Source organism: Panthera uncia, chromosome X (assembly GCF_023721935.1).
Source record: "Panthera uncia isolate 11264 chromosome X, Puncia_PCG_1.0, whole genome shotgun sequence".
NCBI classification, from domain to species: domain Eukaryota; kingdom Metazoa; phylum Chordata; class Mammalia; order Carnivora; family Felidae; genus Panthera; species Panthera uncia.
In genome coordinates this window covers 8,914,714-8,941,077 of record NC_064817.1, presented here as the reverse complement: position 1 = coordinate 8,941,077, position 26,364 = coordinate 8,914,714, and the positions used below count along the sequence as shown (strand labels likewise).

Genomic DNA, 26,364 nt, shown 5'->3' with positions numbered 1-26,364 from the left:
GTGGACAGGACACCCTCCCCCCCCCAAAGAATTATCTAGTCCAAAATCCCTGGAGGGGCAAGGTTGGGAAACCCCACCCTACGGTATCTCACTGTCACCCCAAAGTCAACGTGTTGGAACACAATATTGCTTCTCCCCAAGCTTGCCTGTTTCTACAGTTGTTTCCTCCCTGTCACCCCAACTTTGTCAGGCCAAAGGCTTTAGTGTTGCCTCGAAGCCTGCCTGAATGTTGCTCCATAAATCCATTCAGTCTTCACAGTGTGCAGATTGTTGCCTTACAACGTGCGTCTGATTCATGCCTTCTCGTCCTCACCAGCCCTAGCCAGGCATCACTCCCCATTGCGATTTGTCCAGGGTCATCTCTGCTGGGTCTGTGCTTCCGGAATTCAGGAAGCCTCGTGTCCAGATGGTGCCCCATGGGTGGAATACTACGGAGAAAGAACTCTGGCTCAACACAAACACAAATTTCTAATTATTAAATGAAAACATATACATAAAATTTAAATGCATTGTTGGGGGCGCCTGGGTGGCTCGGTTGGTTAAGCATCAGGTTCTTGACTTTGGCTCAGGTCATGATCTCACAGTTCATGGGTTCAAGCCCCACATCCGGCTCTGTACTGACAGGGCGGAGCCTGCTTTGGATTCTCTCTCTCCCACTCTCTCTGCCCTTCCCCCACTCATGCACATGCGGGCATGCACACAGACACACACACACACACACACACACACACATTCTATCTCTTTCTCAAAATAAACTTAAAAATGTATCTTTGAACATGTATGTTACTATGGCAGATTTTATCTGAATTAAACGTGCTTCATGAAGGAAGGATCAATATACTGACATAAATTTTAAACTTTCTTTTGGAAGTTCCACTCAAACATCTTTGTTATGTACTTCTTACCCCTTAATTTGTTCATATATCTGTCAAACAGTAAGTCCTATCAAGATCACAGGTGGTTTGTGGGTTATCACAGCCTGTGAGGTGGAGCTATTTTCTGCTCCTTCCCTCCACTGGTTTTTCTCTCTCACCCCAGCCTTGCTTCTTCTCTGACCTGCACACTCACCCCGTCCTCCCAGTTCTTTCTTCTCTTGCTCACCAGCTTACACAGCAGATACCTGTTCACCTTTAGCCACTTTTTAGTGTATGCGCTGAACCAGAAGAAGAAATACCTCTGAGGGCATCTTCAGGATTTTGTCTTTCTTTTTTGTTTTGTTTTCATTTATTTATTTTATTTATTTATTTTTTGTGTGAGAGAGAGCACACATGCACGCTCACAGGGTAGAGAGGGGTAGAGGGAGAGAATCCCAAGAAAGCTCCCTGCTCAGTGCAGAGCCCGACTCGGGGCTCCGTCCCAGGAACTGTGAGATCACGACCTGAGCTGAAACCAAGAGTCAGACGCTTAAATGACTGAACCGCCCAGGTGCTCCTGGGATTTTTGTCTTTTTTGTGTTTTCTTTTTGATGAGATGATGCTTTTTAGTGACTCTGCTGTTATAAAATGGAGGGTAGAAAAAACATTTAAAGGGAAATAGAGAAATTGCTGTGGCATGCAATTTCCTCAGAATTTCTTTATTTAAAATAGGTAAATGATTTTAAATAAACAAATTCTTCATTAAATAAAAATGAGATGTTGTGGCATCTCGTGTTCCTAATTTCTTTATTTTAAATTTCATTCAATTAGTATGTTCTTTTTAAGTTTATTTATTTTGTGTATGTGAGAGAGAGAGAGCTCAAGCACAAGCAGGGGAGGGGCAGAGAGAGAATCCCAAGCAGGCTCCTCACTGTCAGCGACGGGCCTGACTTAGGGCTTGAACTCACAAACCATGAGCTGAGATCAAGAGTTGGATGCTTAACAATATTAATTCTTCCAATCCATGGGCACGGAATGTTTTCCCATTGCTTTGTATCTTCTTCAATATCCTTCATAAGCTTTCTATAGTGATCAGCATACGGATCTTTGACATCTTTGGTTAGGTTTATTCCTAGGTATTTTATGATTCTTGGTGCAGTTGTGAATGGGATCAGTTTCTTTATTTGCCTTTCTGTTGCTTCATTGTTAGTGTATAAGAATGCAACTGATTTCTGCACATTAATTTTGTATCCTGAGACTTTGCTGAATTCATGTATCAGTTCTAGCAGACTTTTGGTGGAGTCTATTGGGTTTTCCATGTATATTATCATGTCATCTGCAAAAAGTGAAAGCTTGACTTCTTCTTTGCCAATTTTGATGCCTTTGATTTCCTTTTGTTGTCTGATTGCTGGTGCTAGGACTTCCAATACTATGTTAAACAACGGCAGTGAGAGTGGACATCCCTGCCGTGTTCCTGATCTCAGGGGGAAAGCTCTCAGTTTTTCCCCATTGAGGATGATATTAGCTGTGGGCTTTTCATAAATGGCTTTTATGATGTTTAAGTATGTTCCTTCTATCCCAACTTGCAACAAAACTAAAAGGCAACTGACGGAATGGGAAAAGATATTTGCAGATGACATATCGAACAAAGGGTTATATCCAAAATCTATAAAGAACTCACCAGGGGCACCTGGGTGGCTCAGTTGGTTAAGCGTCTGACTTTGGCTCAGGTCATGATCTCACAATTCGTGGGTTCGAGCCCCGCATTGGGCTCTGTGCTGACAGCTCAGAGCCTGGAGCCTGCTTTGGATTCTGTGTCTCCCTCTCTCTCTCTGCCCCTCCCCTGCTCACACTGTCTCTCTCTGTCTCTCAAAAATAAATAAATGTAAAAAAAAATAACTAAAAAAAACCTCACCAAACTCCATACGAAAAAGCAAATAATCCAGTGAAGAAATGGGCAGAAGACATGAATAGACACTTCTCTAAAGAAGACATCCAGATGGCCAACAGGCACATGAAAAAATGCTCAACGTCACTCCTCACCAGGGAAATAAAAATCAAAACCACACTCAGATATCACCTCACGCCAGTCAGAGTGGCTAAAATGAACAAATCAGGAGACTATAGATGCTGGCGAGGATGTGGAGAAACGGGAACCCTCTTGCACTGTTGGTGGGAATACAAACTGGTGCAGCCGCTCTGGAAAACAGTGTGGAGGTTCCTCAAAAAAAATTAAAAATAGACCTACCCTATGACCCAGCAATAGCACTGCTAGGAATTTGCCCCAGGGATACAGGAGTGCTGAGGCATAGGGGCACTTGTACCCCAATGTTTATAGCAGCACTTTCAACAATAGCCAAATTATGGAAAGAGCCTAAATGTCCATCAACTGATGAATGGATAAAGAAGTTGTGGTTTATATATACAATAGAATACTACTTGGCATTGAGAAAGAATGAAATACGGCCCTTTGTAGTAACATGGATGGAACTAGAGAATGTTATGCTAAGTGAAATAAGTCATACAGAGAAAGAAAGATACCATGTGGTTTCATTCTTATGTGGACCCTGAGAAACTTAACAGAAGACCATGGGGGAGGGGAAGGGGAAAAAAAAAGTTACAGAGAGGGAAGGAGGCTCTTAAAAACTGAGAATAAACTGAGGGTTGATAGGGGGTGGGGGAGAGGGGAAAGTGGGTGATGGGCATTGAGGAGGGCACCTGTTGGGATGAGCACTGGGTGTTATATGGAAACCAATTTGACAATAAATTTCATATTAAAAAAAAAGAGTTGGATGTTTAACTGACTGAGCCACCCAGATGCCCCCTAAGTATCTTAACATCTACTGACCAGTCATTAATGACCATCTTTATCAATATATAGATACTTCTCCGCATGTATCTGTATGTATATATTTTACATACATGTACGCATATCTTAGTGTTTCCAATGCAAACAGTATCGCTAGCGTATCCAGTCTTGGTTGGATCTGGTTTGCTGATTTAATGGTGGAAATTCTTTCAAGATTAGAGACTAACCGCTTTAGTCATTCCCACTGGATTTAATATCTTCAAAACTACAATATTCCTTAAGTCACTAGAGAGCACGCTCAGCCACAGCAAAGATTAGTATCATGTCTCTTTTCAGTTCGAGTACTAAAATTATCCTTTATATGGCTAATAATGTTTTAGAAATGAATATTAACCACTTCATCCTATACTAGAGAATTTGGTGTGTTCTCATTTTTATAGTTTCATTATTTACTGCTTCTGAATTATAATCTGCTTTATTGTCACTTCTCTCTTTAGAAGCAATAATGTTCCTTCTGGAGACCTAGTGCGCCCAGTTCAAGGAGCCAATCAGGGGGCAATAAAGGCCTCAAGGCATGTGGCCTAAATTATTTTTTTTTCTGCTTTTAAAACACAAAAATCCAGGACACCCGAGTGGCTCAGTGTGTTAAGCATCCGACTTGATCTTGGCTCAGATCATGATCTCACAGTTCTGAGTTTGAGCCCTGAGTCAGGCTCCTCCCTGATAGCGTGGAGCCTGCTTGGGATTCTGTCTCTCCCTCTCTCTGCCCTTCCCCTGCTCTCTCTAAATAATAAGTAAATAAACTTAAAAAACCACACACAATTCATATCAGAATAGTAACTGTCAACATATATCTGGAAACACTTCCACGGGCTCACTAGCGTGGCTGACTCTCTATCAGGCCTTCACATCAGCAGTTCCAAAGAGGAAGAGAGAAGAGTAAATTCAACAGTTGCCTTGCAAAAAAAAAAAAAAAAAAAAAAAAGGAATCCATGGTCTAATAAGTTGGGACACAGTGTAATATCGCTCCCTCTTGGAGATCACAATGCCTATTAGAAATACTATAATGGGGTCCCTGGGTGGCTCAGTTGGTTGAGTGTCCAGCTCTTGATTTTGGCTCAGGTCAAGATCCCAGGGTAGTATGATCAAACCCTGTGTCAGGCTCCACACTGAGGGTGGAGCTTGCTTAAGATTCTCTCTCTCTCTCTCTCTCTCTCTCTCTCTCTCTCTCTCCCCCTCTCCCCCCTCTCTCTCTCACTCTGTCCCAGTCCCTTCTCTTTCTCTCTCTCTACAACAAAACCAACCAACCAACAAAGAAATAGTATAATGACCAAGCAGCTCCCAAACTTATTTGACCTCAGGAACATTTTTGGTGGAGTACTTACTAACGTGGTTATGGGGCTAACTTGGGGAGATTTTGCTCAGAATGCTGCCACAGCACCTGCAAACCTGCTGATACAGTCAGGAACCACCTTCTGGGGGCCTGATTTCAGACTTGCTGTATTTGTTTATGGACTGTCACATGGTCTCTATATACGGTTTGTAGTCAACTTACTTCTGTTTCATGATATCTTCCCTTGGTTCCTTCTTTGTCTATGCTTTACCTGCTTTGAAGCACAGCCCAACATTCAGATAAGAATGCAAATAATTCTTGCCCAGGCTCAGAGCCCCATGGAGTCAGCATCATGGCCTCCGAGATTGTTGGCGCTGTATGGTACCCAAGACACAACCGGCATGCTTGCTCCTGGGAGTGGGAAGGTGGGAAATGGAGAGGGAAGAAGTCCTTCCCCCCTCCATAGATGCTGCAGTGTGACATTTGACAGTGTGACCTCCTACTCACACCACATCTGTCCTGGTGTGCAGCTCGACAAGTCTCTCTAAACATTCATTCATTCATTCAATCACTTGAAAACTATTTCTTGAGAATACTTATTGTGTATCAGGCATAGTAATGAATATTAAGGACAGAGTCATGGGCAAAAGGCACCTTCCCTCATCTCTGAAGCCTACAGTCCAAAGGAACACCCATGTGTTAATACCACTCCATCCATTTCACTATTATCTACCCAACAAAACTTGTGATAAATGCTAAGATGATATATAAGGGGGCACCTAAGTGAAATTTGGAAATTAGGGGAAAGCCTCTGTAAGAGACATTTAACCACTTCCTGTAGGAGGAGCAGGAATTAGCTAAGTGAAGTCTGGAGGAAGTGGTGACTCAGGGCACTAGTGTGTGTATAGGTGCTGAGGCAAGAGAATTTGGTGTGTTCTCAGTATGAACCAAAGGCTAGTGATGAGGGTACTTCGAGCAGAGGCTGGAGGGGCAGGCAAACGGGAGGTCACAGAGGCTCTTCTGCATCTTGTTCAGGAGTTAAGATTTCAACCTTAATTCAGAAGTCACACCTTTTACAAGAATCACTCTGGCAGTTGGAACTGAATTGGAGGGACCAGAACGGAGATCCAGAAGGCAATGGGAAATGCTGACTGGGATAAGGGGTGCCGATGATGGAAATGGAAGATGGATGGGAGAGAAATTTAGGAGGTCAAATCAAGAGTACTTGATAAATGGTTACGTGTGACGGGTGCCAGGGTGGTCCAGTCGGTTCAGCATCCAGCTCTTGATTTCGGCTCAGGTTATGATCTCACGGTTTGTTGAGTTGGAGCCCTGCATCAGGCTCTGTGCTGACAGCGCGGAGCCTGCTTAGGATTCCCTCTCTCCCTGCCTCTCCCCTGCTCACACACACACACACACACACTCTCTCACTCAAAATAAATAAGTAAAACTTAAAAAAAATAAACATATAAATGGTTGCCGGTGGGAGGGACATGGTAGAGTCAACGAGCTTCAGATTTTTGGCTTTTGGCAACTGCATTTGGGGCTTTTCCTGCAAAAGCCCAGACATTGCTCTTGATCGTCCGTGATCCTCTGGTGTTATCATAACTAGGGACTTATCCCCAGAACAGTACAGGTATAATGTCAGAGGAGAAGAATACTGGGACAATATGACAGAGGGGTCTTTTCTCTCGACCCCCAGAAATGTATTTCCCACAGGAAAGAAGCAAAAAAACCTCCAACAGTTTCCCGATGACAATATTCTGCTATCATAATTGGCGTTTTGGTTTTTGTTTTTCTGTTAATATCTTACCTATTTGAAATCTAGTCTCTTCTCTTTGTGCACTGGAGGGACGTTTATTTTTTATAATTATTTTTTTTAAGTTTATTTATTTATTTTGAGAGAGAGTGTGTGAGTGGGGGAGGGGCAGAAGTGGGGGGGAAAGAGAATCCCAAGCAGGTCCTGAGCTGCCAGCTCAGAGCCCGACACAGGGCTCAAAACCACAAAACTGTGAGATCATGACCTGAGTCATAACCAAGAATCAGACGCTTAACCGACCAAGCCACTCAGGCACCCCTGGGGGGACATTTATGAAGACCATTTTCCATTCGGGGTCATTGGCACAGGAAGTCCTGAGATGTCCACTTCAGGTTCAAAACAGTTATCTGTTGCCCTGTATCCTCCAAGACTATGTGATTGTTGAGTAAGACACGGGGCTTCATCAAGTCCCCCATTCCCTAAAAGCACTCAAGGGCAGAGAGGAAGAGAACACAATTGTGTGACCTTCTTTTGTACTCATTGGAAATAATGGATACTATTATGGCTTTAAGTTCAAGGATAATGACAGTGGAAACCTGGCCATATCACCATAATAGCTTTATTAACAGCTGGGAGGGAAATTGCCTATTCTTTCTTCAACTATCATAAAAGACTTTCCCATTCACAAGGACTTTTTCAATTTTCATGGAATTCGAAGTCATTGTTAAAGAAGAAAAGCCATGGCTGTTATGGGTTGAGTTGTGTCCCCTGACCTGCCACAAATTTTATGTCTAAGCCCTAACCCTCAGTACCTCTGAATGTGACCTCTTTTGTAAATAGGGCTATTGTAGATGTTATTAGTTAGGATAAAGCCACATTGGAGTAGGGTGGAACCCTTAATCCAATATGACTGATGCCCATATAAGAAGAGGAGGGAGGAGCGCCTGGGTGGCTCAGTTGGTTGAGCATCCGACTTTGGCTCAGGTCATGATCTCACAGTTTGTGGGTTCGAGCCCCGCACCTGGCTCTGTGCTGACAGCTCAGAGCCTGGAGCCTGCTTCGGATTCTGTGTCTCCCTCTCTCTCTGCCCCTGCCCTGCTCACACTGTCTCTCTCTCAATAAACATTATACATAAACATTAAAAAATAAAAATATAAACATTAAAAACATTTTTTAAAAAGAAGAGGAGGTGACATGGAAGGAAGAGAGCCATGTGACACTGGAGGCCGAGACTGGAGTGACGCATCTACAAGCTAAACCACACCAAGGATTGCCAGCAAACACCAGAAGCTAGGAGAGGCAGGGTGGGACCCTCCTATAGAGGTTTCAGAGGAAGCTGAATTTCCGACTTCTAGCCTCTAGAGCTATGAGACAGTAAACTTTTAATGTTTTAAGCCACCTAGTCTGTGGTACTCTGTTATGGTGGCCCTAGGAAACTAATACAGTAGTAATATTTGAAAATACCTTGGGGATCATTTAGGCCACTCTACAAGTGAAGAATCATGCTCAGAAAGGTGGAGTGATTTTCCCCAGAGTCACCCAGTTCCTTCACTATGACCAGAACTGGGCATTCCAGTCTCTGTGGTTCAGGGTTCTTTACAGAGGCCAATAATCAGAGATCAGTGCCAAACAGGGATTTGGCAAATCTTTGCCAGCTCTGAGAAAAAAGCAGAGAACCAAAGAGAGCTGATAGGACTTCAAGAGTATAGGGTAGAATTGCTAGCAGCTTCTGACATGGTGGGGCCATGCTAGTACTGCCACCCAAAATAAAAGAAGAGAAATAAGGCTGTCAGTAGAGTCAAGGTTGTGCAACCATCACTACACTCAGAACACGTGCATCATTCCAACAACAAATCCTGTGCCCATTAACCCTTTCTATCTTCTCTTAACCCCCAGGCCCAGGCAACCACTTTCCGCCTCTATGGATTTGCCTCTTTTGGACATTTTTGTATAGATGGACTCATAAAACTTGTGGTCTCTTGTGCCTGGCTTCTTTCCACTGTGTGGAGAGATCACATTTCATTCATCCATTGACCAGTTGGTGGATTTGGGCCATGTTTGAACCCACCTTAGGATTCAGTGCATATTAGTTGTTCAAAAGGCATTTGTTTATTAAGTATACATTTTAAATTGAAGAGGAAGATAAGTGCGATGTTATATGACATATTCCAGGCCTGATGATTTTATATTCTTACCAAAGCTGGTCATAGGGGAGGATGAAGCCTTTAAAAAGATAAAAGAAGTTTAGAATGTATGAGACCTATTCTTTCTTAATGGAAGGAGATAGAGGATCTAATTACAGCTGAAGTGTTAATGAGTTACCTCTTATTGTCTTTTTTTTAAAATGTTTTTATTTTTGAGAGAGAGAGACAGAGAGAGGCAGAGTGTGAGCAGGGGAGGGGCAGAGAGAGAGGGAGACACAGAATCTGAAGCAGGTTCCAGACTCCGAGCTGTCAGCACAGAGCCCGATGCAGGGCTTGAACCCATGAACTGTGAGATCAGGACCTGAGCCAAAGTCGGATGCTTAACCAACTGAGCCACCCAGGTGTCCCTAGGTCTTGTTTTCTTTAGCACATAGTGGTAAGCAACATGTGGATGGTTTTAAGTATTATGGCAGGATCAAATGGAGCATGGAGGCCTGGTAGACCTTCCAGAAAGTCCTTCACACACATAGATGTTGACTGCTATAACATGGCTCCCCCTTCCCACAGGAGTTTTCCCTTCTTTTTCACCCCAAGGACACATGTTCACCTGAGGCCTGGTCTTGTAGAGAAGAGGGAAGACTGGTCACCATTGGTTCCATGACTCTCTGCAAGTGCACTTGGACGCAGTGACAACTGGTGTACATCATAGATGCTCACTCAATTTTAGTTGCACGAACATCGTAAGAATGAGCTATATCAAAAGAGTGGATAGGGGCACCTGGGTGGCTCAGTGGGTTAAGCATCCGACTCTTAATTTTGCCTCAGGTCATAATCTCATGGTTCGTGGGCTTGAGCCCTGTGTGGGACAGTGTGGAGCCTACTTGGAATTCTCTCTCTCTCTCTCTCTCTCTCTCTCAAAATAAATAAACATCTAAGAACCAACAACAAAACGGTAGGGAATTCCTCTGACAGAGTCTCCACTTGGTAGGAAAAGTTTCTGGAAATGGGAAGGAGGATCTACCTGGGTCTGACTCCCCAGGTTGCTGGCAAAATGCCATCCTGACAGATTTCTCTCCCAGGAAAAGACTCTACCTTTCTTCTCACTCATGTGTCCTATGCTGAGGACAGTGGGAAGCACTTGGTTCGACTGGCAGTTCTAATATCTAGATCGATTTCAAAGCAAACAAGCCCCAGCATTTCCCTGAGAAGATGTTAGATTTCTAACAGCATCAGGGAAGTCTATTTCTGGAGCTTTATGGAACCAGGTTCTACATCTATTCTTATTCTGAGCCAGAGATCATAAAAGGAAAAGCGAATGCATAAAGAAGCAACAAACTGAGTACCTGTCCTGGGCCACATGTCAGATCTTTGTTGCCTCAGGTTCCTCCTCCACTGTCATCATGTAACACTCCCTGTGTCCTTACTCAGTTGATTAGTCACATTAAACTGAGTAACCTTATCTCCGGGATCCTCAACCAATGTCTCCCCTCAGAGTTCCTCACTCCTCATTCCATGGATCACCATCAGTAAGTAATATGGTATGAAATTTTGCATGGTGTAGTTTCTATTACAAAGGCAAAACACATGCTAAATAGGCTTTCCTAATGCCCTCTCCTCCTTCCCAATGGATTCCGCACCTGCCAGGAAGGCTGTAGACTTTTATATCACACCTATGGTCACAGCATGTTTTAATTAGTGGGCCAAATCCATGCCAGATTGATCACTTCTAATTCCTCAGGAAGGAACCTTAAATTGGAAAAAGACAATCATCAACTTTTATTTGACCCTAATTCTATAACTCTTTCCATCAAAACTCTTGGTGGGGAGCTTGACGAAGATGCCTACAAGCACCATGACGGCCACCACCCCACGGATGATGTAAACGATCAGATGAAATCCCAGAGTCTAGGATGACTAATTTAAGAACCTCAAACAGCATGGAAGTTTTTTCGCATCTCACATCCATGAAATACAGCCAGACCAACACTAAACCATCCTGCACACCTAGAAAACTGATTTGAGGATTAACACAGCAATGTGCACAACCTGAACCACAGAACTCAGCAGGTACACAGTGCAGAGAGGTGAACTAGGGGAGAGAGAGAAGCCACAGAGGGCATGGAGCTATTTTTGCTTGTGGAGAGAGGACAGAGACGGGGGGAGAATATGGGAAAAGCACCCCCCCACCCTGAAGCAGCCCTCCAGGGGCTGGAGAGAAAGTGGAAAAGTGGAAACAGCCACAGGGACTGAACTAAAAAGGGAGAAAGGAGAAAGGAAAGGGTTTAAATTCCATTAAGACTCTATAAACAGGGGGAGCACAGAGTCTGAAACTCTGCAGCTTGATACCTGGTGGTGCTCTGGTGGGAAGGGCGAATCCTCAGGAGCAGAGTGAAGTCCAGGGGTCTTGGGGCCACACGGGGAGAGACAGTTCCCCTGCTGGAAAGACATCTGGTAGAGGCTGTGTGGCCCCCCAAGAGGCAAAGGCCCCAGTGGACCCGGGTGAACAACCACATTTGCTGGAACAGGTCGTTAAGGGTAAAGCCTGCTGCCAGATGTGTGTTGTGATTTTCCATAATCCATGAAATGCTGCTGCTACACGATCGCATGAACTTTTTCTGGGGTGGGCTGGCACCCAGCCACAGTCTCTGGGCATTGGAAGCAGCATGGTCCCATGAACGTTCCTGGGTGCAGCTGGCACTTGGCCATTGCTTGGTGAGACTCTCCTGCAGAGGGGCAGAACGGGTCAAAGCTGCAGTCCCTCAGAAGTGAGGGGTCAGGAAAAACAGCTGCATCTGAGATAAACTCAGGAAGGAGGTGCTGCTTGGGGCTTGGTCACGGACAGTGTAAAAGCAGGGAGTGGATGGAAGACGAAGACAAAGGACGGGTGTGTGATTGCTGATCCAGGAGAAGAGTTCCCATACTAGAGACCAGTTAGCTGGGTGATGCCATTTTCACTGCTCCCGTGCATGCGCATACACACCTACAAGCGCCACAACAATCCACCCCAGTAAGCTAAGCAGCGCCATCTAGTAGAGAATGGAGCTGTTACACTAAGCCCCGCCCAACTGGGCCAACAACCTTGCTCTTCAGGAACAATACAAGTCTCTCTGCCTGCTTAGTTTGTGGACTATAAAGTGCTTCATAGTTTGACTTCTAGGGGAAAACAAAGTAATTTCAGTCATATTTCAGTCCGTTCACTGGTCCATCTATTCGATTTTCTTTTTTTTCTCTTTTTAATTTTTCTTTTTTTTGAATACAGAAAGAGAAAATTTATTTTTACTTTCAATATTTATTAAAGATATTTTTCTTTAATTTTTCTTCTATATTTTTTACTTTTGTGTAAATTTTTTCAAATTCTATTTTACTTCCATCATTTCATTTTATTATATTTCAGTGTATTCATTTTTTCAAATTTTCAAACGATTTCCTTTTTTTTCTTTCCCCCCCTTTTTTTTTCTAATCTATCAACCCACTTTCAACACCCAGACCAAAACACACCTAGGATATAGCATCATTTATTTGATTTGTGTGTGTGTTGTTTTTAATTTTAACTTTTTTTTACCTCATTCATTCCTTTTCTCCCTTCAAAATGATGAAACGAAGGAATTCACCCCAAAAGAAAGAGCAGGAAGAAACAACAGCCAGGGACTTAACCAACACAGATACAAGCAAAATTTCTGAACCAGAATTTAGAATCATGATAATAAGAATACTAGCTGGAGTCAAAAATAGATTAGAATCCCTTTCTGTGGAGACAAAAGACATAAAAGCTAGTCAGGATGAAATAAAAAATGCTATAACTGAGCTGCAATCTTGAATGGATGCCACAGCGGCAAGGGTGGATGAGGCAGAACAGAGAATCAGTGATAAAGAGGACAAACTTATAGAGAATAATGAAGCAGAAAAAAAGAGGGAGACTAAGGCAAAAGAGCACGATTTAAGAATTAGAGAAATCAGTGACTCATTAAAAAGGAACAACATCAGAATCATAGGGGTCCCAGAAGATGAAGAGAGAGAAAAAGGGGTAGAAGGGTTATGTGAGCAAATCATAGTGGAAAACTTTCCTAACCTGGGGAAAGACAAAGACATCAAAATCCAGGAAGTACAGAGGACTCCCATAAGATTCAACAAAAACCGACCATCAACAAGGCATATCACAGTCAAATTCACAAAATACTCAGGCAAGGAAGGAATCATGAAAACAACAAGGGAAAAAAGTTCTTAACCTACAAGGGAAGACGGATCAGATTTGCAGCAGACCTATCCACAGAAACTTGGCAGGCCAGAAAGGAGTGGCAGGATATATTCAATGTCCTGAATCAGAAAAATATGCAGCCAAGAATTCTTTATCCAGCAAGGCTGTCATTCAAAACAGAAAGAGAGATTAAAAGTTTCCCAGACAGGGGCACCTGGGTGGCTCAGTTGGTTGAGCGTCCAACTTCGGTTCAGGTCATGATCTCGCAGTTTGTGAGTTCGAGCCCCGCGTCGGGTTCTGTGCTGACAGCTCAGAGCCTGGAGCCTGCTTCAGATTCTGTGTCCCCCTCTGTCTCCGCCCCACCCCTGCTTGTGCTGTGTCTCTCTCTGTCTTTCAAAAATGAATAAACATAAAAAATTTTTTTAAAAAGTTTCCCAGAGAAATAAATATTAAAGGAGTTCATGACCACTAAGCCAGCCCTGCAAGAAATTTTAAGGGGGACTCTCTGAGGGGAGAAAAGACAAAAATAACTAACTAACTAACTAAATAAATAAATACCAAAAGCAACAAAGACTAGAAAGGACCAGAGAACACCACCAGAAACTCCAGCTCTACAAGCAACATAATGGCAATAAATTCATATCTTTCAGTACTCACTCTAAATGTCAATGGACTAAATGCTCCAATCAAAAGACATAGGGTAACAGAATGGATAAGAAAACAAGATCCATCAATATGCTGTTTACAAGAGACCGACTTTAGACCTAAAGACACTTTCAGATTGAAAGTAAGGGGATGGAGAACCATCTATCATGCTAATTGTCAACAGAAGAAAGCCAGAGTAGCCATACTTATATCAGACAATCTAGACTTTAAAATAAGGACTGTAACAAGAGATGAAGAAGGGCATTATATCATAATTAAGGGGTCTATCCACCAAGAAGACCTAACAATTGTAAACATTTATGTGCCAAATGTGGAAACACCCAAATATATAAATCAATTAATCACAAACATAAAGAAACTCATTGATAATAATACCATAATAGTAGAGGACTTCAACACCCTACTTACAGTAATGGACAGATCATCTAATCAGAAAATCAGCAAGGAAACAATGGCTTTGAATGACACACTGGACCAGATAGACTTAACAGATATATTCAGAACATTTCATCCTAAAGCAGCAGAATATACATTCTTCTCCAGTACACATGGAACATTCTCCAGAATAGACCACATACTGGGACACAAATCAGCCCTCAACAAATACAAAAAGATCGAGATCACACTATGTATATTTTTAGACCACAATGCTATGAAACTCGAAATCAACCACAAGAAAAAATTTGGAAAGGTAACAAATACTTGGAGACTAAAGAACATCATACTAAAGAATGAATGGGCTAACCAAGAAGTTAAAGAGGAAATTAAAAAGTACATGGAAGCCAATGAAAATGATAACAACCACAGCCCAAAACCTCTGGGACGCAGCAAAGGCAGTCATAAGAGGGAAGTATATAGCAATCCAGGCCTTCCTAAAGAAGGAAGAAAGATCTCAGATACACAACCTAACCTTAAACCTTAAGGAGCTGGGAAAAGAACAGCAATAAAACCCCAAACCAGCAGAAGACAGGAAATAATAAACATTAGAGCAGAAATTAATGCTATTGAAACAACAACAAAAAAAACCAGAAAAGATCAATGAAACCAGAAGCTTGTTGTTTGTTTGAAAGAATTAACAAAATTGATAAACCACTAGCCAGTTTGATAAAAAAGAAAAAGTAAAGGACCCAAATAAATAAAATCAAGAATGAAAGAGGAGAGATTGCAACCAACACAGCAGAAATAAAAACAATAATAAGAGAATATTATGAGCAATTATATGCCAATAAAATGGGCAATCTGGAATAAATGGACAAATTCCTAGAAACATATAAACTACCAAAACTGAAACGGGAAGAAATAGAAAATTTGAACAGACCCATAACCAGTAAAGAAATATAATTAGTAATCAAAAATCTCCCAAAAAACGAGTCCAGGGCCAGATAGCTTTCCAGGGGAATTCTACCAAACATTTAAGGAAGAGTTAACACCTATTCTCTCGAAGCTGTTCCCAAAAAATAGAAATAGAAGGAGAACTTCTAAACTCTTTCTATGAAGCCAGCATTACCTTGATTCCAAAACCAGACAAAGACCCCACTAAAAAGGAGAACTATAGACCAATTTCCCTGATGAACATGGATGCAAAATCCTCAACAAGATACTAGCCAATGGTATCCAACAATACATGAAAAGAATTATTCTCCACGACCAAGTGGGATTTACACCTGGGATGCAGGGCTGGTTCAATGTCCGCAAAGCAATCAATGTGATACATCACATTGATAAAAGAAAGGACAAGAACTACATGATCCTTTCAATAGATGCAGAGAAAGCATTTGGCAAAACACAGCATCCTTTCTTGATAAAAAAAAAAACCCTCAAGAAAGTAGCGATAGAAGGATCATACCTCAAGATCATAAAAGCCATATATGAAAGACCCACTGCTAATATCATCCTGAATGGGGAAAAAACGAGAGCTTTCCCCCTAAGGTCAGGAACATGACAGGGATGTCCACTCTCGCCACTGTTATTCAACATAGTATTGGAAGTCTTAGCCTCAGCAATCAGACAACACAAAGGAATAAAAGGCATCCAAATCGACCAGGAGGAGGTCAAACTTTCATTCTTTGCAGATGACATGATACTCTATATGGAAAACCCAAAGATTCCACCAACAAACTGCTAGAACTGATCCATGAATTCAGCAAAGTCGCAGGATATAAAATCAATGCACAGAAATTGGTTGCATTCCTATACACCAACAATGAAGCAACAGAAAGAGAAATTAAGGAATCGATCCCATTTACAATTGCACCACAACCCATAAAATACCTAGGAATAAATCTAACCAGAGAGGTAAAAAAATCTATACACTGAAAACTATAGAAAGCTTATGAAAGAAATTGAAGAAGACACACACACACACAAAAGGAAAAATATTCCATGCTCCTGGATAGGAAGAACAAATATTGTTAAAATGTCAATACTACCCAAAACAATCTACATATTCAATGCAATCCCTATCAAAATAACACCAGCATTCTTCACAGATCTAGAACAATCCTAAAATTTGTTTGGAACCAGAAAAGACCCTCAATAGCCAAAACAATCTTGGAAAAGAAAACCAAAGCAGGAGACATCACAATCCCAGACTTCAAGCTGTATTCCAAAGCTGTAATCATCAAGACAGTATGGTACTGGCACAAAAATAGACACTCAGATCAATGGAACAGAATATAGAACCCAGAAATGGGCCCACAAATGTATGGCCAACTAATCTTTGACAAAGCAAGAAAGAATATCCAATGAAATAAAGACAGTTCTCTTCAGCAAGTGGTGCTGGGAAAACTGGACAGCAACATGCAGAAAAATGAACCTGGACCACTTTCTTACCCCATACACAAAAATAAACTCAAAATGGATGAAAGACCTAAATGTAAAACAGGAAGCCATCAAAATCCTTGAGGAGAAAGCAGGCAAAAACCTCTTTGACCTTGGCCACAGCAACTTCTTACTCAACATGTCTCCAGAGGCAAGGGAAACAAAAGCAAAAATGAACTATTGGGACCTCATCAAAATAAAAAGCTTCTGCACAGTGAAGGAAACAATCAGAAAAACTAAAAGGCAGCCAACGGAATGGGAGAAGATATTTGCAAACGACATATCAGATAAAGGGGTATTATCCAAAATCTATAAAGAATTTATCAAACTCAGCACCCCCCCAAAAAAAAAATCCAGTGAAGAAATGGGAAGAAAACATGAACAGACACTTCTCCAAGGAAGACATCCAGATGGCCAACTAACACATGAAAAAATGCTCAACATCACTCATCATCCAGGAAATAAAAATCAAGACCACAATGAGATACCACCTCACACCTGTCAGAATGGGTAACATTAACAACTTAGGCAACAACAGATGTTGATGAGGATGTGGAGAAAGAGGATCTCTTTTGAACTGCTGGTGGGAATGCAAACTGGTGTAGCCACTCTGGAAAACAGGAGGTTCCTCAAAAAATTAAAAATAGAACGACCCTACGACCCAGCAATTGCACTACTAAGTATTTATCCAAGGGATACAGGTATGCTGTTTCAAAGGGACACATGCACCCCAATGTTTATAGCAGCGCTATCAACAATAGCCAAAGTATGGAAAGACCCCAAATGTCCATCGATGGACAAACAGATAAAGAAGTTGTGGTATATATATACAATGGAGTATTACTCGGCAATCAAAAAGAATGAAATCTTGCCACTTGCAACTACGTGGATGGAACCAGGGGTATTATGCTAAGCGAAATTAGTCAGAGAAAGACAAATATGACTCATATGAGGACTTTAGGACACAGAACAGATGAACATAAGGGAAGGGAAGCAAAAATGATATAAAAACAGGAGGGTGACAAAACATAAGAGACAAATATGGAGACCAAACTGAGGGTTACTGGAGGGTTATGGGAGGGAGAATGGGCTAAATGGGTAAGGGGCATTAAGGAATCTACTCCTGAAATCATTGTTGCACTAGGTGCTAACTACCTTGGATGTAAATTTAAAAAATAAAAGAAGTTGGGGCACCTGGGTGGCTCAGTCGGTTAAGTGTCTGACTTCAGCTCAGGTCATGATCTCATGGCTCATGAGTTCGAGCCCCGTCAGGCTCTGTGCTGATAGCTCGGAGCCTGGAGCCTGCTTCAGATTCTGTCTCTGTCTCTCTCTCCCCCTCCCCTGCTTGCTCTCTCTCTCTCTCTCTCTCAAAAATATAAATAAACAGTAAACAAATTTTAAAAAAATAAAGGAAGAAAAAAAAACAACTCTTGGTGGGGATTCCACCTGAACAACCACTTTGCAGAACTGGGTTGTATCTACAAGCAAACATTAAAATGCATAAGCCCTTGGACTCAGTAATTCCACTTCTAGACTAGTAGTCTCCCAACCATCTGTGAGAGAAGACCACGTTTTTAAAATGCCCAAATGTATCGATCTCTAAACATGTATCTCTTACTTATATTAAACTGATAAAACTCTCAATTTCTCTATCTCATCAAAACCAAGCAACATCTAGATCAGAGATCAGCACCAGTCTGCAGACTACTGTTTTAGTGCCACTGTTCTAAAAGAACTTATTTCATAAATACACCTCCATGTAAGCATATTGCCACAGGGTTATAGACTCATTTATAGTATCCAATGATTGGAAACAACCTACATGTTCAGCAGCAAAGTGCTGGGAAAATACCTTACGGTATATTCATATACGGCAGGACTATTCAGCCATCAGAAAGAAAAATGGGAGTCTGAGAAATATTAAGTGAAAAGGGTGAAACATAGAGCAGCATTGTACAACCTGCTCCTTCATCGTAAAAGAGCAATTATGGGCTTAGATGTACAAACTGAAAATTAGAAGTCGTGGCCGAGAGTGCTTGCTATCTATCTACCAAATTTCTTCTCCCTTTCTCCCACAGTGGTAGACTTTCTGCCAGGCATATTGCCCAGCATACCGTGCAGTTATGAGGGGCCGGATAGGTCCTCCCTCTTAGAAGGCGAGCAGAAGGTGGGTGCCACTGTTGAGTCTCCACCTTAAGATGCTGGTCTGAGTATTCTTCCTTATTATTCCCCCCCTTGCCTCAGTTGGAACCCAACTGCAATGGCGCCCCAGCCTGGACCATGCTGCTGATGCCAATTCCCTACAGGACAGCCTAGCAACACGAGAAAAGGAAGACGGGATCTTGGATGGCCATGTTGAGAGAGCTGCCTTGCCAAACTAAGCTATTATCATTGAAAGGGCCACGTTTATAACAGCATCAGTCCACTCTTGTGGCCTAGTCACCTCCTGAAGGCCCCACTAGCTGACACCATTATCACCTTGGGGGTTAGATTTCAACATATGGATTTTGGGAGGACACAAACATTCAGGCCATAGCATATAGAATAGAGAAGTAAACTTCCATATTGTTGGGTCTTTTGGTTGAACTTTTACACCGACAATACAAAAGAATACACAAGAGGGACGCCTGGGTGGCTCAGTCGGTTGGGCGGCCGACTTCGGCTCAGGTCATGATCTCACGGTCCGTGAGTTCGAGCCCCGGGTCGGGCTCTGTGCTGACAGCTCGGAGCCTGGAGCCTGTTTCAGATTCTGTGTCTCCCTTTCTCTCTGACCCTCCCCTGTTCATGCTCTGTCTCTCTCTGTCTCAAAAATAAATAAACGTTAAAAAAAATTTTAAAAAAAGAATACACAAGAATCTTTACGAGTGATGGTCTCTAGGAGGTAAAGTTGTATTGAGAGAGAGATTTAGGGGCATTTGGCTGATTCGGTTGGTGGAGCATGTGACTCTTACTCTTGGGGTTGTGAGTTCGAGCCCACATTGGGCGTAGAGTTTACTTAAAAATTTTTAAGAAGAACTAAAAATTAAAAAAATAGAGGGATAAATTTCATTGTACATCCTTTTGTAAAATTTGAATTTTAAAAAACCTATATGTAGGTATTTGCATATATTCATTTTAAAATAATAACAGAACAATGTTTACCTTCTCTTTAAGAAATTATAGCTCCAGAGGTGCCTGGGTGACTCAGTCGGTTGAGCATCTAACTTCAGCTCAGGTCATGATCTTGTGGTTCACGAGTGCAAGCCCCACATCAGGCTCTGTGCTGACAGCTCGGAGCCTGGAGCCTTCTTGGGATTCTGTGTCTCCCTCTCTCTCAGCCCCTCCCGAGCTCGTGCTCTGTCTCTCTCTCTCTCTCTCTCTCTCAAAAATAAATAAAAACATTTTAAAAAGAAAAGAAATTATAGCTCCAATTTTCCCATACCAGTAGCTTAAATGAGAAAAGGTGAGTTTCAGAAACACGTTTTTATTAACCACTAATTACACTATCATTTCTTTATGAATATATTTGCTAAGAGGGGAAAACTGTGGCCTTCATAAGCTTTTGATTCTCAACAGAACACTACCAAAGTGTGTGAGCCTAACATAGATCTGTAATTGCTACTAAAAAAACCCCTACATTTTTATTTTACCAAAACAATCAGATAACAAACAAACGTGGCATTAACAGGAATGAGCTGTAACTGCCCCATATCTTCTTTTTAGGGTATACCTTCCTACAATTATCCTGCTTGTAGATACTTGTCCCCATGCCTCAACAAGCTCAAGCAAAAACATCTTCCTATAAACATCAAGGTCACAGAACAGGGTCCGAAGTGACAAAGATGAAGTTGTCCTTGGCCAACTTGTGCTGATTTCTACTTTGTCCTTATTAAACAACACTGTAACATACCATTTTGTTCAGTTCCTTAGAAACTCATAATTAAAGATAAATCATCCTGCAAGATTAACTAAGAGACTACTTAAGAAAGGATGGATGGTGCATTGGGGATTTTTCTTCTTTTCCTTAAAAAAAATTTTTTTTAATGTTTATTTATTCTTGAGAGTAAGAGAGAAACAGTGTGAGCAGAGGAGGGGCAGAGAGAGAGGGAGACACAGAATCTGATGTAGGTTCCAGGCGCTGAGCTGTCAGCACAGAGCCCGATGCGGGGCTCGAACTCATGAACTGTGAGATCATGACCTGAGCCAAAGTTGGACACTTAACTGACTAAGCCACCCAGGCGCCCCTTTCTTCTCTTCCTTCTGAAGGGGCTTTATTTATTTTTTTATGCTTGGAAAATTTCTAAAAATTTTTTTAATGTTTATTTTATTTTTGAGACAGACACAGAGTGCGAGAAGGGGAGGGCAGAGACAGAGGGAGACACAGAATCCCAAGAAGGCTCCCGGCTCCAAGCTGTCAGCACAGAGCCCAACGCAGGGCCCGAACTCATGAACCGTGAGATCATGACCTGAGCTGAAGTCGGTCGCTCAACTGACTGAGCCACCCAGGTGCCCCTATGTTTGGATAATTTCTAATTATTGTCAGGTAAATTTCATAAGGTACTTCTTCAAGATTCATACCTGTAGTGGAAGGAGGATGCTATGGACTGAAGCAAAGGAAGCACAGGGCTAGTAGGAGGGGTAGAGTGTCAACATTGTTTCATTTGGGAGAATTGAATAAAGGGCATGAACAGGTAGGCATTTCCGACTTTGTCCTCTGAGTAGCAAGTAAAGGTAGAATTAATTTTTCTATTAATAATCACTTTAATGCATAAACTTCACCAAAACCGTTTCCCCTTTGATTTTTTAAGACGTTTATTTATTTTGAGAGACAGAGAGAGAGAGAGAGAGAGAGAGAGAATGAGCACTAGTGGGGGGAAGGGCAGAGAGAGAGAATTCCAAGCAGGATCTGCACTATGAGTGTAGAGGCCAACACTGGCCTCAGTCTCACCAACCGTGAGATCATGGCCTGAGCAGAAACCAAGAGTCGGACGCTTAAACCAGGAACCCCCGCCCCCCTCATTTTTACCAAAGATTTTTTTCAAAGTATTCTCAAAAACCTAGTGTAGATGGCAATTTCCTTTACATTACAGGTACATTTCCCTACCGTATATTTATCATATGTGCATCATGTGAAATGAAGCATTTTTAATCATTTGCTTCCAGGTTTATAGCAACGGCAATTGACAGATATTCCAAATGTTTCTAATTGGGCTGCAGAATTTTTGAAAAAATGGTGAAGAAATAAAAAACACTTAAAAATATCCATCTTAGCCTTTAAGTGCCATCTAAACTTTAGAGGTCAAGTATCGTAGCCAACATTTATAAAAGTAATTGTAAAAGAGACTGATGCAGCCACAGCACAATATAACCATGTAGCCATGGATATAGGGTAAATCTAAATAGCAACCTAACATCAGAACCATGAGTTATAGTTACAAAAGTTCTTAGATATTTGAAAAGAAGGTATAGCAGTCAACTGTTAAGATGGCCCACGATAATTTCTGCCTCCTGGTATTCACCATCTATGACCAATATGGCCGACCAACCAAGGCCATTACAACTGTCCATTTTGGACACAGACTAGTTTCTCTGAACTGAGGTGATCACTCGCATGGAGCAGGCAGGACCTGTGACTTACTTCTAACTAATAGAATATGGCCCAAATGATGGGCTGTCACTTCTGTGATTGGATTACTAAACATGGTGACTTCCATCTCGCTAGCAACCTCTGTCTTTTGCTGGCTTTGATGAAGCTGCTGTGTGGGAGAGGTCCACGTGGCCAGAGACGGAGCACAGCCTTTGACTGACAGCACAGGAGGAACTGAATCCTGAAAACAGCCACGTAAGCCTGAGCTTGGAAGTGGATCCTAACCCTGGGAGAGGCCTGGTCCCTCACTGACACCTTGCTGACAGCCTTTGAGAGATGCTGAGCAGGGGACCCAGCCAAGCCTCGCCTGGACTCCTGACCAAAGAGACGGTAAGATCACAAATTGTGTTATTTTAAGCCACTGGGTTTTGGGATAATTAATTTGTTACACAGCAATAAATACCTAAGACAGAGGGTAATTGCTTTCCATTTTTATTATGTTGGTGAACCATGACTTAACATCAGTTAGTATTGTTTAATGGAATCAACATACAAATTGTTATACCGTGAATCATTTTCAGTTAAGACCACGTTCTTCAGACTTTGCCAAAACAAGCCTTCCGCCTTGGGGTTGTCAGGCCATTGAAGGATGGAGCTCTTGCAGATCCTTTGGCGCAGCCTCAGATACTGAGAATTCTGTAGCACTGGCTCCAGCAGAATAAATATAATCACATCCATATTCTCATCCATTAGCCTCTGCAAGGCCAAGTAGAATGCCGTTTTAAAGTTCCAGTTTTTGGCATATTTTTTGGTTAAGACAAATATTGTTTTCTTGCTTTGGTTTATGCTCTGGATGAGGTTATCGATGATGGCTAAGCCCGGGTCCCAGTCCCTCTCCTCTAAACAGAGGAGCACATTTTTTTCTTCGCTCTCTTCTAGGTGGAAGCGTAGCTCATTTATCACCCAGTCGGTAACAGAGGCGTCTTTGGTGTCATAAGAAACGTAGGCATCATAGAAAGTTTGGGATGTGGAAAGAGACCTGTAGCCTTTTACCTTAGCTAAACACACATGATAGATAAACCAAACATCCCAGTAAAACCAATGGTGACCCAGGGCAGCCAACATAACCGTGATGGTGATAAAGAACGTGAAGAAACACAATATCGCCGCAATGGTGTCTGAAACACAAGTTGTTAGCTCTAGACTCACGATGCTCTTCCCTCTTTGATCCCCCGGGCTAGAGCAAATGACATCTGCCAATCTAGGAATGGTGACATCCAGATTTTCATCCATCCATCTTCGAAAATCTCCAATGTCACAGGTACAGTCAAAGGGATTCCTACTTAGTTCCAAAATGGTTAGGTTGGTGGCAGTCTTAGTTTGAAGTGTGGATTTGTTGATCATCTTCAGCAGGTTGGAACTTAAATCGAGGTGTATCAGACTGCTGGCTTCAGAAAGAAAGTTGGAGGGCAGGTGGGAAATCCTGTTTCGACGCAGTAGCAGCGTGCGAAGAGAAGGCGTGAATTTAGAGAGGCTGTTGGTCAAAGAGGACAGCCTGTTTCCACTTAAGTCGAGTAACTGGAGATGAGGAAACAGCTGGAGTAGTGTCCAGTTAAAGGAATTTAACACATTATCATTTATGTATAGTTTGGTGAGGCTCTGGGGCAAGTTAAGGAAAGCTTCATTCGGGATGTGCCTAAGGTTATTTGAGGACAAATCAAGCCATGTCAGATTCCCGAGATTTGTAAAAATTTTCCAGTACTTGTCACCTTCGGCGTTCCACAAAATGTCAAGGCGGTTTCCACTGAAAACTAACTCTTTCAGGGACATGCTTCTCAGGTCTTGCTCCGTTAAAGTATAAATGCTGTTGTGGCTCAAGTTTAAAACTTTTAGTTGTGTTAAGTTTTGAATAAATCCTAAGCGGTGCGTTACCCCTGCTATTCGGAAATAGTGTGCATTGTAGCTGAGATCTAGAACTTCTAACTCTGGCAGGTCACTGAGAGCATTATCATCATCAAAGTCTAGTCTATTGTTTGTCAAATCCAAATATTTGATGTGAGGTACAGCTGAAAATTCAGTCCCGTGTAACACTTGGCCATTGCCATTAGAAGACAGATTTAAGCAGGCAATGTCATGAAAAGCTTTGAATTGCTCTCGCCCAATAAAGAAAATACTGTTCAGGCTTAAATCTAAGGCTTTGCCATAAACTGTACACTGTGGCTTTATTAAAGGGTTGGTGTTATGATAAAAATTTGAATGTGGGTCAAACTCAGTATCTGCTGAGCGTAGCCTACGGATATGACTTTGAAAAGAGGAACCACTCATATCATTTTGCTTGAAATCATTTACCAAGGGTGATATTCTGTTTTCTGACAAGTAAATGATGCTCAGGTTGGAGAAATTTTGGAAAAGGGTAAAATTAATTTGCTTAATAAAGTTAATGCCCAAGTTGATAGTCTTTAAGTTTGAGAGACTCATGAGGGGCTGGAAATCTTCTGCTCTAAGTTCCTGGAACACATAGCCTCTCAAGTGCAACGTCTGGAGCAACTTCAGATGAGAGAAGTTTTGAGAAATGTTAATATATCTTGGATATTTCGCCTTTACATAGTTGTAAGATAGGTCAAGAATTTCTAAGGAGGGCAGTTTCGTTAAAAATTCCCCAGAGGCTATTTCGTCAACTAAGTAGTTGAATTCCAGATGTAGCACCTTCAGATTATGCATACTTTGAAACCACATTGCAGGAATCTTCTGGAGGGAAGTGCTAGAGAGGTTTAGGTAGCGAAGTTCCGTCAGGGTTTGGAAAGCAAGAGGATGGATCTGAATTGAAGAGCCTCCTTCACAAGGTGTACAGGGAAATGGCGCGTTGAAACACCTTGGACAGTTCCCGCTTAAATCTAGCACTCTTAAATTTGTCAATCCCTTGAAGTCTTCCTGACTGATGACTTTAATCTTGGCATTGCTAAGGTAAAGTTCTGTTAGGGAGTTTGGCAGTTTAGGTGGCACATGGACAAGTTTATTAAAAGACAGTGACAGCACCTTCAAATTTGTAAGACTTTCAAACGTCCCATCTTCTATGTCGAAAGTTTTGTTATTACAATTATTGCCAAAATAGCAGTTCCAGCTCAAATAGAGTCTTTCCAGATTCGTAAGTCCAGAAGTATTCTTTTTAGCCACCCAAATTATGTTGTTTTGAATTAGACTAAGTTCTCTCAAAGACCCCGGCAAACCAGCAGGTATTTGGTCTAACTGGTTGTCTTCAAGCAGTAGCTGGTTTAGATTTTGTAGGTTGAGGAATGCCCCATCTGTAATATTCATGCCACTTCTGTTTATATCAGGGTTTTCATTCAGGTGCTGTTGATTGGCATTGTGGTTTAGATTTATTCTAGTAAGATTTTGCAGCCCTTGAAATGATTCATTTGTTATGTGCGTGATGAAATTATAAGACAGGTCTAGTGCTGTCACATATTTGCTCACTGTTTGGGGAACTTCTCGCAGTCGACGGTCATTGCACTGTGCAATAATAGAGCCATTTTGTCTTTTCTCGTCGCAAGGATAGCTTCTAGAATAATTTGCTTTAGTGAAGAACTCATGGGAATCAGAGGTCAGCAGGAAAAGGCAGGTCAGAAGCAAAGACTGAAGGGTCATGTTTTCCTAGGGAAAATCAAAAGTGGAGGCACAATGTTAGAGATTTTATGATGTTACCAGGCATTTTATGATGAAATTAACAGTGTTTCATCACACTGTGCATGTGTTTTCAAGTGTGAGTTTCCTTAACAACTAAGCAAATTGCATGAAGTCAGGTTCAGAATATTTTTTTAAAATTGTTTCTTCTTTTGATGTTTATTCACTTTTTGAGAGAGAGAGAGAGAGAGAGAGAGAGAGAGAGCGAGCATGAGCAGGGGAGGGATGGAGAGAAGAAGGAGACACAGAATCCGAAACAGGCTCCAGGCTCAGAGCTGACACAGAGCCTGACGTGGGGCTCGAACCCACGAACCACGAGATCATGACCTAACCTAAGGTCGGTCGCTTAACCAACTGAGCCACCCAGGAGCCCCCAAGTTCAGAACAATATGAATGGCTCACTGCATTCAGCTTCACGGTGCTAAAAAAAGTTGGAGAAGAAGCTATCTGAGATGACGATGATGAGAAAGCCTGGGAAGCTTTTGCGGAGGCATTCATCAAGATGCCCCATCAGCATAAGACGTCTGATGCTGGCCC

At 42.0% G+C, this 26,364-nt stretch overlaps 1 protein-coding gene across 7 annotated transcripts in view; it reads right to left on the bottom strand.

The window, feature by feature from the left end:
- Positions 1 to 2,134: 2,134 nt before the first annotated feature.
- TLR8 (toll like receptor 8) overlaps positions 2,135 to 26,364 on the bottom strand; it is a 36,516-nt gene continuing 12,286 nt past the window's right edge. For all 7 annotated transcript variants that reach the window (XM_049643439.1, XM_049643434.1, XM_049643435.1 and 4 more), the window contains one exon: positions 2,135 to 25,797. In XM_049643439.1, the coding sequence (XP_049499396.1) occupies positions 22,672 to 25,791 (3,120 nt within the window). In that variant the 5' untranslated portion in view covers positions 25,792 to 25,797 and the 3' untranslated portion in view covers positions 2,135 to 22,671. The remainder of the gene's footprint in view (positions 25,798 to 26,364) is intronic.